Source organism: Coregonus clupeaformis, chromosome 18, assembly GCF_020615455.1.
Source record: "Coregonus clupeaformis isolate EN_2021a chromosome 18, ASM2061545v1, whole genome shotgun sequence".
Lineage (NCBI taxonomy): Eukaryota > Metazoa > Chordata > Actinopteri > Salmoniformes > Salmonidae > Coregonus > Coregonus clupeaformis.
In genome coordinates, this window is record NC_059209.1 from 23,122,389 (window position 1) to 23,140,604 (window position 18,216).

Consider the following 18,216-nt stretch of genomic DNA (forward strand, 5'->3'; position numbering starts at 1 on the left):
AGAGACCTGAGCCCTAGGACCATACGTCGGGACTACCGGCCGTGGTGACTCCTTGCTGTCCCCAGTCCGCCTGGCCTTGCTGCTATTCCAGTTTAAACTGTTCTGCCTGCGGTTATGGAACCCCTACCTGTCCCAGACCTGCTGTTTTAAACTCTAATGATCGGCTATGAAAAGCCAACTGAGATTTATTCCTGATTATTATTTGACCATGCTTGTCACTTATGAACATTTTTGAACATCTTGGCATGGTTCTGTTATAATCTCCACCCGGCACAGCCAGAAGAGGACTGGCCACCCCTCATAGCCTGGTTCCTCTCTAGGTTTCTTCCTAGGTTTTGCCTTTCTAGGGAGTTTTTCCTAGCCACCGTGCTTCTACACCTGCATTACTAGCTGTTTGGGGTTTTAGGCTGGGTTTCTGTACAGCACTTCGAGATATTAGCTGATGTAAGAAGGGCTATATAAAATAAAATTGATTGATTGATTGATTGATTTTCGGGAAGCATTCAGCATCTCCGCTGTGGCCTGGTACTTTTCCACAGCTTCCACGGTCAGATCAGCCGTGGTCAAGGCCTGTTGACTGATGAACCGTTTTGCCTCATAAGGCAGGGCGCGTAGGTAACGATCCACCACAACGGCCTCCACCACCGCCGCTGCTGTATTCCTCTGCGGATCCAGCCATTTCCTTGCGATTCGGACAAGTTCATGCATCTGCGCCCGAGGAGGTTGGTCTGGTTGGAAGGTCCAGCTGTGAAAGCGCTGGGCCATACCAAACTTTGTGAGTCCATATCTGCTGAGGATCTCAGACTTCAGGGCATCATAGTCAGTAACCTGGTCAGGGCCCAGGTCCCGGACAGCATTCAGCGATTCTCCGGTTAGAAAGGGGGCTAACAGACCAACCCACTGTTGCTTGGGCCAGGCTTCCCTAGTGGCCGTGGCCTCAAATGCATGCAGGTATGCCTCAATGTCATCGGTAGCTCCCATCTTAGATATAAAGTCACTTGCCTTTATTGGGCGGGTATTTTGGACCACCCTCTGTCTCTGCAACTGCAATTCCTCTGCCTTCAGAAGGTTGGCTTTCTTTTGCTCCTCCAAGAGAGCCACGTTTGCTTGCATCTGGGCGTGCTGGCCAGCAACAAGGGCTTTCAATATGTCCTCCATTTCAGTCGGCGGGGAGCCTACGGCCAACTTGGAAAACTGGGTGATCAAACCTTCGGTATCCTCCTCTGACATGCACTATTAACGCTTGAGCGTGCCCGTATTCTCCACCATCTGTGATGTCACGAGAGGCTACACAGCTCTCAGCGGGATTGCTCAAGTAGTGCAAGGAGACCAGGTTCAACCAAAACAAGGATTTTATTAAAGGTCTTGGGAAACTAACGAAAGTATAACACAATTCTGTTCTCTGGTGGCTCCTTAAGGGTTAACAGTTCAGGGATGTCTCTTCCACATCCAAAATCATAACTCTCCCTCGCTCAAATAACTTTTCCCCAGTCTTACTGTATTCCACGTTGCAGCTAGTGGCCAACCCAGCAAAACGTCCTTCCAAATGTCCCACACGTATTTCCACAGGTGCATATATCCAAAGGTGAGTATTTCCCAAAGGTAAGTATCTCCAAATCCTTATATTCCTCATGGAAGTGGACGTGCAGCACTCTTGTCCTCCAGAGAGCCCAGGTTGGAGACCGTGTCTCTTCCCTTCAACAAACCTTCCGCTCATCAGCTCCTGATTGGTTTCAGCTGCGTGGGAAGATTGGCCATAGAGGGTTGGAGTTCCCGACCATACCAGCAGATGGAGCCATAGCTGTCTGGGTTTGCAGCCATCTCAGGGGGATGTAACGTCCCTCCAGGACACAGCCTCTCGTGACATCACAATATCCACAGTAAAACGAGTCCTATATCGACAAAACCTGAAAGGCCGCTCAGCAAGGAAGAAGCCACTGCTCCAAAACCGCCATTAAAACGCCAGACTACGGTCTGCAACTTCACATGGGGACAAAGATCTTACTTTTTGGAGAAATGTCCTCTGGTCTGATGAAACAAAAATAGAACTGTTTGGCCATAATGACCATCGTTATGTTTGGAGGAAAAGGGGGGATGCTTGTAAGCCGAATAACACCATACCAACCGTAAAGCACGGGGGTGGCAGCAGCATGCTGTGGGGGTGCTTTGCTACAGGAGGGACTGGTGCACTTCACAAAATAGATGGCATCATGAGGAAGGAAAATTATGTGGATATATTGAAGCAACATCTCAAGACATCAGTCAGGAAGTTAAAGCTTGGTTGGAAATGGGTCTTCCAAATGAACAATGACCCCAAGAATACTTCCAAAGTTGTGGCAAAATGGCTTAAGGACAACAAAGTCAAGGTATTGGAGTGGCCACCACAAAGCCCTGACCTCAATCCTATAGAACATTTGTGGGCAGAACTGAAAATGCGTGTACGAGCAAGGAGGCCTACAAACCTGACTCAGTTACACCCGCTCTGTCAGGAGGAATGGGCCAAAATTCACCCAACTTATCGTGGGAAGCTTGTGGAAGGGTACCCAAAACATTTGACCCAAGTTAAACAATTTAAAGGCAATGCTACCAAATACTAATTGAGTGTATGTAAATTTCTGACCAACTGGGAATGTGATGAAAGAAATAAAAGCTGAAATAAATCATTCTGTCTACTATTATTCAGACATTTCACATTCTTAAAATAAAGTGGTGATCCTAACTTTTTACTAGGATTAAATGTCAGGAATTGTGACAAACTGAGTTTAAATGTATTTGGCTAAGGTGTATGTAAACTTCCGACTTCAACTGTATACACTACCAGTCAAAAGTTTGGACACACCTACTCATTCAAGGGATTTTCTTTATTTTTACATTGTAGAATAATAGTGAAGATATCAAAACTATGAAAGAACACATATGGAATCATGTAGTAACCAAATAAGTGTTAAACAAATCAAAATATATTTTATATTTGAGACTCTTCAAATAGCCACCCTTTGCCTTGATGACAGCTTTGCACACTCTTGGCATTAAGTTTATGGTTAAATGGTTTCAGAATGATGTCTGCCTCCGCTCAGATTGCAATGTGGGTGATGTTGCGGTGCTCAACAGGCACTGGCCTTTCTCCCCTATCCGAACGAACAGTGCCTCAAGCATGTTGACAGAATCAAGCATTTAGGCGTTAATATTAATGAATTATCCTACATTATATTTGTCAAACATATACAGTATATGTAATTAAAAGTGTCATTAAAGTTTGGCTATATTTTCTGGTGCCTCCCTCATGTCAGCATCGGTGTGGACATGAGATGCTGTAGCCTATCACCTACACTTTGACATATAGGCAAATGATTTATGTACATTTACATGCACATATTTCTCTTAACAGAATACCTCGTGTTTTTCAGTTTTCAAATCCATTTAATTGGCTGTTTTGGTTAATGGCCTTGGTGCCCTAGCAGATGGCCCTGGCAGATTGGGCACCTCTTGAAGGCCAAATGGCCTTGCCCCTAAAATCTCAAATTCCAGGCTTGCTCCTAACAGATCTGCTTAGCCTCTCTGCTGATGGGAATGGGCAGGCCCAAGCTGACAACGCCACTTTGAATCGATGCTCCAAGGACAAAGGCCTGTGTCCCCGGAGTGACGAACTGATCATTGTTGGCCAACAGACGACACGCCCAGCATGAGTCACACCAAAGTGACCTTGCACGGCGCAAAGTTTCCTGGTGACTTTCCAGAAGCACAGGTAATATCACCATATTATTATAGTGGTACCCTCCCAGAGCAAGAAGGAATCTTATATCAGTTAGCTGGATTAGCTATCAAACTTAGTGGTTAGTTCCACTTTAAGCATCAATTTGTCTTGTCTTTTACCTTTAACAAAAGAGAGCACAATTGCTCTAATTTGGTCACTGCGTCTCTGGATAAACAGAGCAGCAGCTCAAAGAGATACATGATTAAACTGAATGCGTTAACCACTTAGGACAATAATAATCCAGATAGGGGGGCTAGCTGTCTAAGGGAGGTCGGCTTATGCATGACAGGAGTCAATCAATACGTGCCAGTTCAGCTGATTCCATATAGCATGACTCCATTTAGAGCAGGGGTCTTCCCCATGGACCCCCTCCCTGGCAAACCGGCCACCCATGGACCCCCATCATAAGTTAGCAAAAAATGTTTTTCCACATGTCTTATCATCAGGTGAATGGCAAGGAGAAGTAATACATTTTTTTCAATATTTAGACCTCCCCACATTATAATTGGAAGAGGAAGTATAAACTCTAACATAGCTTATTAGCTAGAAAGGTAACTCTAAACACATTTTCACTAAGAGGAGCTGTTTAGCTGGTTTAACAAAGGTTAGCCATGTGTTTGCAAAAATGTATGTCCAAGTCAAGAAAGCTTACCAGCAGCACTTGCAACACTAGTAGCCTAGTCGTAGGTGCTTTTTCAAAGCCTATGTCAGATACTCCAGTGAGTGTAAGCGGCTCCAATGAGTGTAATTTGTGTGATATTAGGAGATGAGAAATAAAATTGACATCATTAGAAAGATATTCTCCTCTTTTCTACTGTATGTATGTAATTCCCCCAATATGTATTCTGTTGTTGCTAGCGATATTCCTAATTGATAGTGTTCTGACCGTTAACTGTTTGGGCAAATTCAGACTAATCGAATATTGCCACTTCACTTAAGATTCGCAGAGCTACGCATCCCATGGCTTAGGCGGTCCCCCCACCAAACACACGCACAACCAAACATTGATTGATTGATTGGACACAGCTTGTTTCAATTAAATAACATTTCCTAGGATTTTCTACCGGCAGCAAACCAAGCGGATTATGCTGGAAATACCGGTAAAAGCACAGTGCCTCAAAAAGTGCCCCAAAACTCCTGGCCCTTTTCATACTGTATGTGTCTGTAAAACAAAAACAAAAATCATACAAAAGCCACATCCCATCAATTTCTTAGCATGAGGCCTGCTAGTTAGCAGTCCGATGTCTTCTATAATCTGTTAATCTCTTCAGCATCCAGTCTTAGATCATAACTCCTGCATAACAAACACTTCCTGTGACTAGTGTCGGACTAATAGGCTATCAGATTGTATAACCTGGTATCTCCATACTTTGACCAGGATCGTTTTCAAGGCTGACAAAGCAGATTCGACTTGAACAATCAAACATGCCCATCTCTAATGGCCTGCCATTGATCTACTCTCCAACAGAAATGTGTCTACTCAGGACTTGACTACTTGGTAGCTAAAGTGTCTGCATAAACCCAATATCATATCATCTACATTCATTTACTACCACAACATTTCTTTGTTATACCATAATTACACTGTGCACTTTCTGGGGCATTTCTGTACATATAGAAGAACGCAGGGCGAAAACAGCTGGCAATGCAGGAGGGTGGATGCAAAACAACTTAAAAAGCCACCTCGCATGAAGGTTGTGCTGCATAATTCATGCGTTGGCTGCTCCTTTTAGAAACGGCAAATTCATCAGGACAATGACGTTTGACAGAGGAGCCGCTGGTTGGCTTCACCTTGCTCCGCTCTTCACCCGCTCTCTTCCTGAGCTGTACGGAGCCATTAGAGTTCCCCAAAGCCCAGAGTCACCCCTGCACAACGCAGGAAACCGGCCAGTGAGAAGCTGCTCCAGGAAGATTTACAGTGACAGCCGTGCCTTCACTGTTCCCCACTATTGATATTTCCCTTTACATCCAGAGTGCAGACACTTTACTGAGCGATGCCGGCCCTCCCTCTCATGCCAAAAACGTATAAAATGCCAGACGGGAAATATGGGGGAAAATGTCACCCGAACCCAGTGAATATGAGATTCTGTGAGGATCTTTCTTTTGTTGACAAGGGGTGTGAGGGTGAACAGAAAAGTGCACCAGGTGCCATTTCCACACATTCTGCAAACCTCATCTACCCGAAGGACTTTAAGTTATAGAAAACTCACACAATAACTTGCACTGTAATAACATTATGAAAACAGTAGCCCATGTCTATCAAAAGGCACACTGACAAACATTTATGAAAAAAGGTGGGACATTTCAAAGACCAGGGCACAATGCCACACTGATCAAGGACTATACATAAGAGCCCAACACACAATGGATTCCTGTTTTTGTAGCAGCTATGCCAGGTGGGGACCACTCTCTTCTCTTTCCTTCAACCACTCTTTCATCTTCCATTGGGGATGTCATCCCTCAGTCCATCCATCCAGACTTCCTGCATGCCCTTCCCCCACTCTCATCACTCTCCTATCAAAGCAAGAGGTCTACGGCCCAAGAGGTCCAAGAAAACAAAATAAGACAATGCACCATTGTATTACCGTCATGTGATCCTCGGGACTATGACAACACTAAACTGAAGAAAAACAACAGGAGGAAGAGGAGCTGTACTCACTGTGGTGGCAGAACCAGGGTACTGGGCTGGACTTTGGGTCTTCTCTTGGCAGATGCCCCCATTTGGTTAGCTGAGCGCTTGAGTGACTGCTGGTTGAGAAGACTGGATGCCAAGCCAGCATGGTATTGTAACTAAATGGGGAGAGAAAATAACAGAAAATAATAAAAACATGCCATGTTTTAATACAATAACTAGGCCTAAAAGGAAACATTAGGCATTAGTGAAGACAGTATCTCATTGGCTGAAATCAAACCCACAACTCTGTGGTGTTGCAAACCCCATGCTCTGACCCACAGAGCCATTGGAACCACGTGGTAGGCTGTGTCTACTGTGTGCAGCCTATTAGTGGTGAGGAGGACAGGACAATTCAGATGACACTATCACTATTACAGGGTGGAGATCATCCTGCGCAGCCAGGCAGCTCTAAACCATATCACATCAAGCATACATGGAGAATACCCCGCAGCTGACCTAGTCTGGGTCTGTTTTGTCACTAAACCTTGAGACACTTAAAACACAGCTCCAAAGCCAACTATGTGACAGTAATGTTAGTCATCAGATGAAAGTTAATAAAGGTGGAAATCTGACCTTGAGTTAACTGACACTACCAGAAACACCATGTATTATAATTTGTCCTCTGTTCTAGCCTCGAGCAGCCCACACAAAATCGTAAAATTCACAAGAAAACATTACTGGCATCAGAGTAGAGAAAAAAAAAGCCATCATCAAGTTTAATTGAGACATTGTAGCCGACTGTTTTCCCAAAGCTAAATCGCAAGCCTGACAACAATCTGCTCAATTAAAAGGAGAAATATTTGGTTTTGTAGCCCAACTATATCCTCCACTCCTGCCCACTATACCACCCCCTCTCCTCCTGTCCTCCTGTCGTTCGTTTGGGAGCGATGCATGGCAAGTAAAGCAGCTCTCACTTTGATGTGGAAGCGGCAGAAGCCTGTCGGCAGCTCTGCTCCCCGTCTGATGAAACGTTGTGAAAGAGATGGAAACTATGCAGAATACACAGGTGTTTCAATCAGCATCAGTCATACAGCCCAATGACTGGTATCAAATGTGACAGAAAAGCCTAAAGGGACCAGAAATCCCCCTGATATTCAAATATAAAAACTCAACTGTGACAATTTGATCAATAAGTAGATGTAATATCTGGATTAATAAAACTGGCAATATACATGCATAATAAACACATTACTAATTTGGTAAGAATTTAGTATAATGTATTAGCATAATGTTATAAGCATCAATAATAATATTGTATTAGTCAACTTCTAACAGGTTGAAAATAGTGGATATGATAAAGGCTTATTTATGCTTATGACAAGTTTTAATGTATCCTGCATCATTATGCAGTATAACAGTATTGCCATAACGTGTTACCACAAAAGGAGAGTAAGAAACCAAATCAACAACTAGAGGACAACCTAGCACCATTCCCTAGGTTCTTCTTTGGTCACTTCTTTGTGGATTTGTCACAGCGCTCATGCACAGACAGAGCACTTAAATTGGGGCTCACATAATCCCGCAGCTCATTAATTGCTATTAAAACATTCCTCCTCTTGAACTAATTAGTCAAGATGTGCGGCTACAGAGCGCTGTTCACTAGGCGAGAGGCGGACTACACAGTGCTCCAATAGCTCCATTTGGCTGACCGAAGCAGCTGTGCTAACAGGGATTTATTTTAATTGACCAAGCCTCCCCTTCGTGGCTAATGAGGCTAGTTTGTTAGGCCTGGATCGTGAAGCAGCCCAGTGCTGCTGGACTGGTGCCCAGGGAAGCCCAACCTGAATACTAAACACACTGGATATAAATAAACTAAATAAAACACAGCTGCAGAGCAGATCCTGTTGGTTTAGCCAATGTGTCCGATGGTGGTAGTAGCTCAGTGTTTCCCTACGTGCATTTAGCAGCAGTGTACCGCAGCTGCTGAAACGTGGCCACCACCGCAAAAAAATGAAAATAATCATATAAACTCAGCAAAAAAAGAAACGTCCCTTTTTCAGGACCCTGTCGTTCAAAGATAATTTGTAAAAATCCAAATAACTTTGCAGATCCTCATTGTAAAGGGTTTAAACACTGTTTCCCATGCTTGTTCAATGAACCATAAACAATTAATGAACATGCACCTGTGGAACGGTCGATAAGACACTAACAGCTTACAGACGGTAGGCAATTAAGGTCAGTTATGAAAACTTAGGACACTAAAGAGGCCTTTCTACTGACTCTGAAAAACACCAAAAGAAAGATGCCCAGGGTCCCTGCTCATCTGCGTGAACGTGCCTTAGGCATGCTGCAAGGAGGCATGAGGACTGCAGATGTGGCCAGGGCAATAAATTGCAATGTCCGTACTGTGAGACGACTAAGACAGCGCTAAAGGGAGACAGGACGGACAGCTAATCGTCCTCGCAGTGGCAGACCACGTGTAACAACACCTGCACAGGATCGGTACATCCGAACATCACACCTGCGGGACATGTACAGGATGGCAACAACAACTGCCTGAGTTACACCAGGAACGAACAATCCCCCATCAGTGCTCAGACTGTCCGCAATAGGCTGAGAGAGGCTGGACTGAGGGCTTGTAAGCCTGTTGTAAGGCAGGTCCTCACCAGACATCACCGGCAACAATGTCGCCTATGGGCACAAACCCACCGTCGCTGGACCAGACAGGACTGGCAAAAAGTGCACTTCACTGACAAGTCGCAGTTTTGTCTCACCAGGGGTGATGGTCAGATTCGTGTTTATCGTCGAAGGAATGAGCATTACACCGAGGCCTGTACTCTGGAGCGGGATCGATTTGGAGGTGGAGGGTCTGTCATGGTCTGGGGCGGTGTGTCAGAGCATCATCGGACTGAGGTTGTTGTCATTGCAGGCAATCTCAACGCTGTGCATTACAGGGAAGACATCCTCCTCCCTCATGTGGTACCCTTCCTGCAGGCTCATCCTGACATGACCCTCCAGCATGACAATGCCACCAGCCATACTGCTCGTTCTGTGTGTGATTTCCTGCAAGACAGGAATGTCAGTGTTCTGCCATGACCAGCGAAGAGCCCGGATCTCAATCCCATTGAGCACGTCTGGGACCTGTTGGATCGGAGGGTGAGGGCTAGGGCCATTCCCCCCAGAAATGTCTGGGAACTTGCAGGTGCCTTGGTGGAAGAGTGGGGTAACATCTCACAGCAAGAACTGGCAAATCTGGTGCAGTCCATGAGGAGGAGATGCACTGCAGTACATAATGCAGCTGGTGGCCACACCAGATACTGACTGTTACTTTTTATTTTTACCCCCCCCTTTGTTCAGGGACACATTATTCAATTTCTGTTAGTCACATGTCTGTGGAACTTGTTCAGTTTATGTCTCAGTTGTTGAATCTTGTTATGTTCATACAAATATTTACACGTTAAGTTCGCTGAAAATAAACACAGTCGGCAGTGAGAGGACGTGTCTTTATTTTGCTGAGTTTACATGGCCGCAGGAATATGTTTTGGGTTAGGGGTGCTGTCTACTAACAAAGGAGTAATAAAGTCCTAGCTCAGTGAAGAGGCGACTCCGGGATGCCGACCTTCTAGGCAGAGTTGCAAAGAAAAAGCCATATCTCAGACTGCCCATCTTAATCTTTTATTTTTATTGGCCAGTCTGAGAAATGGCTTTAACAATGTCTACACTGTATTTCTGATCAATTTGATGTTATTTTAATGGACAAAAAATTTGCTTTTCTTTCGAGAAAACAAGGACATTTCTAAGTGACCCCACACTTTTGAACGGTAGTGTATATATATTCATATATATATAAATAATATGATATACTATACTACCGGTCAAACGTTTTAGAACACCTACTCATTCAAGGGTTTTTCTTTATTTGTACTATTTTCTGCATTGTAGAATAATAGTGAAGACATCAAAACTATGAAAAACACATATGGAATCATGTAGTAACAAAAGGAGTGTTAAACACACAGTCCCCTCTGAACAGTTGATGTTGAGATGTGTCTGTGACTTGAACTCTGTGGGCTGCAATTTCTGAGGCTGGTAACTCTAATGAACTTATCCTCTGCAGCAGAGGTAACTCTGGGTCTTCCATTCCTGTGGCGGTCCTCATGAGAGCCAGTTTCATCATAGCACTTGATGGTTTCTGCGACTGCACTTGAAGAAACTTTCAAAGTTCTTGAAATGTTCCGTATTGACTGACCTTCATGTCTTAAAGTAATGACGGACTGTCGTTTCTCTTTGCTTATTTGAGCTGTTCTTGCCATTATATGGACTTGGTCTTTTACCAAATAGGTCTATCTTCTGTATATATAATAAAGAAAAACCCTTGAATGAGTTGGTGTGTCCAAACTTTTCACTGGTAGTGTATATAAACACACACACTGAACAAAAATATAAATGCAACATTCAACAATTTCAAAGATTTTACTGAGTTACAGTTCATATAAGGAAATCAGTCAATTTAAATAAATTCATTAGGTCCTAACCTACGGATATCACATGACTGGGCAGGGGTGCAGCCATGGGTAGGCCCACCCACTTGGCAGCCAGGCTCACCCACTGGGGAGCCAGGCTCAGCCAATCAGAATGAGTTTGACCACAAAAGGGCTTCATTACAGACAGAAATACTCCTCAGCACCGCCCCGACCCCCCCTCAGACGATCCTACAGGTGAAAAAGCCAGATGTGGAGGTCCTGGGCTGGTGTGGTTACACGTGGTCTGCGGTTGTGAGGCCGGTTGGAAGTACTGCCAAATTCTCTAAAACGACACTGGTAGAGAAATGAACATTACATTCTCTGGCAACAGCTCTGGTAGACATTCCTGCAGTCAGCATGCTAATTTCACGCTCCCTCAAAACTTGAGACATCTGTGGCATTGTGTTGTGTGACAAGACTGCACATTTTAGAGTGGCCTTTTATTGTCCCCACCACAAGGTGCAGCTGTGTAATGATTATGCTGTTTAAATCAACTTCTTGATATGCCGCATCTGTCAGGTGGATGGATTATCTTGGCAAAGGAGAAATGCTCACTAACAGGGATGTAAATACATTTGTGTACAACATTTGAGAGAAATATGCTTTTTGTGCATATTGAACATATCTGGGACCTTTTATTTCACCTCATGAAACCAATACTATTGTCGCATTAATATTTTTGTTCAGTATATACAGTGAGGGAAAAAAGTATTTGACCCCCTGCTGATTTTGTACGTTTTCCCACTGACAAATAAATTATCAGTCTCTAATTTTAATGGTAGGTTTATCTGAACAGTGAGAGACAGAATAACAACAAACAAATCCAGAAAAATGCATGTAAAAAATCATATACATTTATTTGCATTTTAATGAGGGAAATATGTATTTGACCCCCTCTCAATCAGAAAGATTTCTGGCTCCCAGGTGTCTTTTATACAGGTAACGAGCTGAGATTAGGAGTACACTCTTAAAGGGAGTGCTCCTAATCTCAGTTTGTTAGCTGTATAAAAAACACCTGTCCATAGAAGCAATCAATCAATCAGATTCCAAACTCTCCACCATGGCCAAGACCAAAGAGCTCTCCAAGGATGTCAGGGACAAGATAGTAGACCTACACAAGACTGGAATGGGCTACAAGACCATCGCCAAGCAGCTTGGTGAGAAGGTGACAACAGTTGGTGCGATTATTCGCAAATGGAATAAACACAAATAACTGTCAATCTCCCTCGGCCTGGGGCTCCATGCAAGATCTTACCTCGTGGAGTTGCAATGATCATGAGAACGGTGAGGAATCAGCCCAGAACTACACGGGAGGATCTTGTCAATGATCTCAAGGCAGCTGGGACCATAGTCACCAAGAAAACAATTGGTAACACACTACGCCGTGAAGGACTGATATCCTGCAGTGCCCGCAATGTCCCCCTGCTCAAGAAAGCACATACAGTGGCGGGAAAAAAGTATTTAGTCAGCCACCAATTGTGCAAGTTCTCCCACTTAAAAAGATGAGAGAGGCCTGTAATTTTAATCATAGGTACACGTCAACTATGACAGACAAAATAAGAAAGAAAAAAATCCAGAAAATCACATTGTAGGATTTTTAATGAATTTATTTGCAAATTATGGTGGAAAATAAGTATTTGGTCACCTACAAACAAGCAAGATTTCTGGCTCTCACAGACCTGTAACTTCTTCTTTAAGAGGCTCCTCTGTCCTCCACTCGTTACCTGTATTAATGGCACCTGTTTGAACTTGTTATCAGTATAAAAGACACCTGTCCACAACCTCAAACAGTCACACTCCAAACTCCACTATGGCCAAGACCAAAGAGCTGTCAAAGGACACCAGAAACAAAATTGTAGACCTGCACCAGGCTGGGAAGACTGAATCTGCAATAGGTAAGCAGCTTGGTTTGAAGAAATCAACTGTGGGAGCAATTATTAGGAAATGGAAGACATACAAGACCATTGATAATCTCCCTCGATCTGGGGCTCCACGCAAGATCTCTCCCCGTGGGGTCAAAATGATCATAGTTGACGTGTACCTATGATGAAAATTACAGGCCTCTCTCATCTTTTTAAGTGGGAGAACTTGCACAATTGGTGGCTGACTAAATACTTTTTTCCCCCACTGTATACATGCCCGTCTGAAGTTTGCCAATGAACATCTGAATGATTTAGAGGAGAACTGGGTGAAAAAGTTGTGGTCAGAGTAGACCAAAATGGAGCTCTTTGGCATCAACTCAACTCGCCGTGTTTGGAGGAGGAGGAATGCTGCCTATGACCCCAAGAACACCATCCCCACCGTCAAACACGGAGGTGGAAACATTATGCTTTGGGGGTGTTTTTCTGCTAAGGGGACAGGACAACTTCACCACATCAAAGGGACGATGGACGGGGCCATGTACCGTCAAATCTTGGGTGAGAACCTCCTTCCCTCAGCCAGGGCATTGAAAATGGGTCGTGGATGGGTATTCCAGCATGACAATGACCCAAAACACACGGCCAAGGCAACAAAGGAGTGGCTCAAGAAGAAGCACATTAAGGTCCTGAAGTGGCCTAGCCAGTCTCCAGACCTTAATCCCATAGAAAATCTGTGGAGGGAGCTGAATGTTCGAGTTGCCAAACATCAGCCTCAAAACCTTAATGACTTGGAGAAGATCAGCAAAGAGGAGTGGGACAAAATCCTTCCTGAGATGTGTGCAAACCTGGTGGCCAACTACAAGAAACGTCTGACCTCTGTGATTGCCAACAAGGGTTTTGCCACCAAGTACTAAGTCATGTTTTGCAGAGGGGTCAAATACTTATTTCCCTCATTAAAATGCAAATCAATTTATAATTTTTTTTACATGCGTTTTTCTGGATTTTGTTGTTGTTATTCTGTCTCTCACTGTTCAAATAAACCTACCATTAAAATTATAGACTGATCATTTCTTTGTCAGTGGGCAAACATACAAAATCAGCAGGGATCAAAAATTGTTTTCCCTCAATGTATATAAATATTATTTTGTAATTAAAAAAATAATAATTTGGGGGGGGGGGGGGTAATTTTCAGGATGGTAAAATATTTTCAGTGTAAACTTAAACCAGATAAACTATTTAGAAAAGGTAATGGAGCAATATATATTTTTGCATTTGTGCATTCAAATTGCAATCGATAAAATGCAATTGTGTTTATTGTCCGTAGCTTATGCCTGCCCACCATGGGGCACTCTGTTCACAATGTTGACATCAGCAAACCGCTCGTCTGCCATCTGCCCGGTACAGTTGAAACCGGGATTCATCTGTGAAGAGCACACTTCTCCAGAGTGCCGGTGGCCATCGAAGGTGAGCATTTGTAATGTTCATGCTGTTTAATCAGCTTCTTGATATGCCACACCTGTCAGGTCGATGGATTATCTTGGCAAAGGACAAATGCTCACTAACAGGGTTGTAAACAAATATGTGCACAAAATTTGAACAAAATAAGCTTTTTGTGCATATGGAACATTTCTGGGATCTTTTATTTCAGCTCATGAAACATGGGACCAACACTTTACATGTTGCGTTTATATTTTACATCTGTAAAATGTTCTCTCTTTCCCATGGCAAAATGTGTAGAATTGCAGGAAATTTGCTTTAAAAGAGCAAACTTTTGTCTCTGCGGCCTAGAGGGCCTCTAAAAACTACCCAACCTCCCCTCGGCAGCAAATTAATTCTTAGTGGTTTTAATGGGCATTCTCCCTTCTGATTGTTTTGTACTCAACCAAAATAGGACACAACTGACAGTGAAGTAGTCCAATTTGTAGAACTTGTATTTTATTTAGCACTGTATCAAAATACCTTTATAGACGGTATTGTAAAAATCCTCCTTAAAATATGATATATCGCCCAGCTTTAAGAGGGGCAATACTGAAGACCGATTATTTATATTGATTGTAAAACAAAATGTTACATGCAGCTCGTCTGAAAATAGTTGACTTGAGTTCAACTTAAATCGTAGCCTTCTCAATGTAATGGTTCATACAACTCATTATTGCTTCTGGATTTTGCCATTCACTTGGTTTTCTTCGTCACAGGACAGTGATAGGAAACAAGCAGAAGTATGATGATACGGTATGAATACAGTCAGATAAATCAAGCAGGCTTTGTGTCTTTCATACAGCTGACATTGGAAATGTCCTTGGTTGGTAGCTTCCAAGAGGCAGCGACAAGGGAACAGTGAAGGGAGAGGAGATGCAGAGGACAACATGCACTGAGAGAGAGTTGGGGGAGCCGAGTGATAGACAGGCAATTGTACTGCAGTCATAGGTTTAATTCATCTTTCAATATCAGCCACAGAGTTTCAGGTTGAAGGCTTTTATCTGGGACCTGCTTCTCATAAATCAGGGTTACGGGAAATGCAAATAACATCAATCATATTCCTCACAGGAAACTAATTTGGGTTTAAACAAGTTTCTACTGGCTGTGATTGAACAAGGAGATGCAGCGGTATGACAGTGCAGCCCTGTTTTAATAAGAGCCTAACTGCCAATGACCGCTGCCAGAAAGGCTGTGAACACATTTTCCTGTTTTTTTTAATCATGCAATTTTTGTACTAATAAAAACAGAACTGGAACCTCTTACTTACAGCATAGAGGAATTTTTAACAAAGGTAGCACTTGGTTCTCAGAAACAACAGCCGTGCAAATTGGTGAGGCAACAGGCATCGGCTAATGCAACTGACAAAGTGTGCTGTGAAAGATGAAATATTCTTGCTAAAAGAAGATAGTCTGAAAATCATCATATCCACAGGTTCAATGCAACTTGTAGGCTAGTTGTAGAAGTAAAACACATTTCAAATAATAAAAGAAATCCAAGATGAAAAGGTTCGTCTGAAAGTATCAGACATGAACAGTTACAGGTGAATGTGTGGTATTCAGAAAACAAATATTAGGAATCTGTTATCAAAGGTCCCCTGCCATCCTAACATTTTTAAATAAGGAATTAGCAGGCGAAAGCAAACACAGGCGACTTGTTCTCTTCTAAGCTTTACAGTCCCTTGTCTGAGAACTAATAAGGGATCCAAGCCAGCAAAGTTCGAACATCAAACATCTTTTCTCTGAGCAGCATATTTTCCAAAGGTCGCTGCTTTTTAAAGTTGATTCCCCCTCCCCCCTCGCAGTCCAGCTCTTTCAAACTGACCAGCCTATTAGTTGTGCCTTTTGCAGCAATCTGCAGACATATACTCCATCATTACCAGCAGGGCAGAGCCGTGGTGTGTGGAGGCAAGCTTTCTGCTCTCTGATCCCGCCATTCGTCTGTCTTGACAGCCTTGTTCAACAGATGATTAAGACTTACAACCTGCTGGTGGAATATCGGGATTGTGCAGAGAATAAAACAATCAGACTAGTTCACAGAGAAAGATACTGATATTGGTAATGACATTAGGAGAGAAATATGCTGTACACATGGCCAGTCATTACACAAGGCTTTTTACCCCCAGCAAGTGAGGTTTTTAAAAAAGCCACACTATTACTGCATTCTAGCATTGAATTCTAAAGCATAAAACTATATATTGAATTGAATTTCAATACAGCAGTACAGAAAAGCAAGATGTGAACCTTCTCACTAATTGAATTAAATGCAAGTGAATGGAGTAATTAAAGTCTAGAGAGGGATTTTTTTTTTATCGATAACATCAATGTGTAATTTGCTATCGGACCAATTTACAGAAAGGTAGGACTAAGAGGTCAACACACCGAGAAATCTGACTGCCAATAGGTACTTAGCACTGTAGAAGGCCGTTCCTTCTCTTGCTACAACAAAAGATGTACCGACCAGGTACAGATTAACCTTTCTACTTGTAGAATCACAATGCTCGGCAGTGGCCAACAGCTTGACTTTGAGCCAATCAGAGAGCACAAACCTCCACATGGGGGAACCGACAGGAGTGACAAGAAAAAGGGAAAAAATAGGTCACTTTTTCCCTTTTAATCAGAATTGTTCTAACTAAAACAATAAAGCTGCATAATACATATTTACATCTAGCTATGGAGTTGTGCTTGAAGAAGGATTTTTTTGTTAGGTTTGATAAATGTGCACTAGCTCATTAGTTAGCTAACGTTAATTTAGCGAGCTAACAAGGCAGTCACACACACTTCATATGAAACTAATGGGGTGATAAGTGCAGCACAATGCACACAAAACTAAATGCATTACCAAGCTATTTATCTAGCAAGATGATGAAGAAATAATGTAATTCACTCTCCATTATCCCATACTGCCAATGACAGTTCTCTTGATAGCTAACGTTTGCATCACCATTTGCCAGTAGCACAACATAGCTACCTAACTCCTCCAATGACTCTCTGCAGCTAGCAGGCAGCTGCTTCATTAAAACATGTATCCATTGTGATTTAATTATAATGTTGCTAGCTACGCTGGTTATCTAGTTGTGGACATCTGGCTAGCATTAACAAGGGCTTACTACAAATTCTAGCTAGCTAGCTAGCTAGCAGCAACATTAGTGCAGCATACTAGCTAGTTAGCTAACAATAGCTATCTACAGCAGGCACAAGCTAAACAAGCTACTGCCACCTTGTGGTCTGGATTATTTTGACTGTTGGATCAGTGATGGATCTGTGCTATGTGAACAACAAAAAGTTAACTGCCGACACTCTGGGCAGAGTTGCTAAGTACCTCTCCGCAGTCAGTATCCTTCGTGTGTCTGAGCCCTAATTGTGGCTCCTCAATCTCTGAACTCATTAGCTGTATGGGTTTTTAATTTTTAAGAGGGGAACGTAGGACTGCCGCTGGCAATGTGACCTTGTGGAGGCAAACAGGGCTGGGAAGGTTGAGGGGAAATGTAGCAATGCAGTCTGCAGGATACAGCTTAGCACTATACATCAGTAGCCTAGCCACATCAATGGATTTCAGCTATTTCAAACTCAGGATGAACAATAAGTCATTTTACTCCTTCAACGGCAACTGGTTGAGATACTCGGGGTAAATGTTTTTTGTGCACAAATGAACACGTACGAATAGAGCAACAAATATAAAAATTTAAAGAAATGTGGTTGGGGTATTTAGTCTTAAGTAGGGCTGGGTGATATTACAACAACATCGTAATATGACAGACGATGGTTTAGCCCAGCGGGGGGGGGGGGGTCTGGAAGAAAACTAACACATTTCCATTGTTGAGTGTAATTCCCATTTAATTTAGCATCTGACCCTAGTGATGGTTCTGTACTGATGCTGCTCATTTCATGGCAAAGTTAGCAAATAACAAATAATAGATACAAATGATATACTTAGTCATGATATACTTCTGTCAGGTAAGACTACTTTGCAGTTAAAATTGAATTGAGA

The 18,216-nt window shown here is 42.9% G+C and overlaps 1 protein-coding gene across 2 annotated transcripts in view; it reads right to left on the reverse strand.

Moving 5' to 3' along the window:
• Positions 1-18,216, reverse strand: part of LOC121550200 (mediator of RNA polymerase II transcription subunit 27-like) — a 148,462-nt gene that overhangs the window by 57,644 nt on the left and 72,602 nt on the right. For both annotated transcript variants that reach the window (XM_041862345.2, XM_041862344.2), the window contains exon 3: positions 6,414-6,544. In XM_041862345.2, the coding sequence (XP_041718279.1) occupies positions 6,414-6,544 (131 nt within the window). The remainder of the gene's footprint in view (positions 1-6,413; positions 6,545-18,216) is intronic.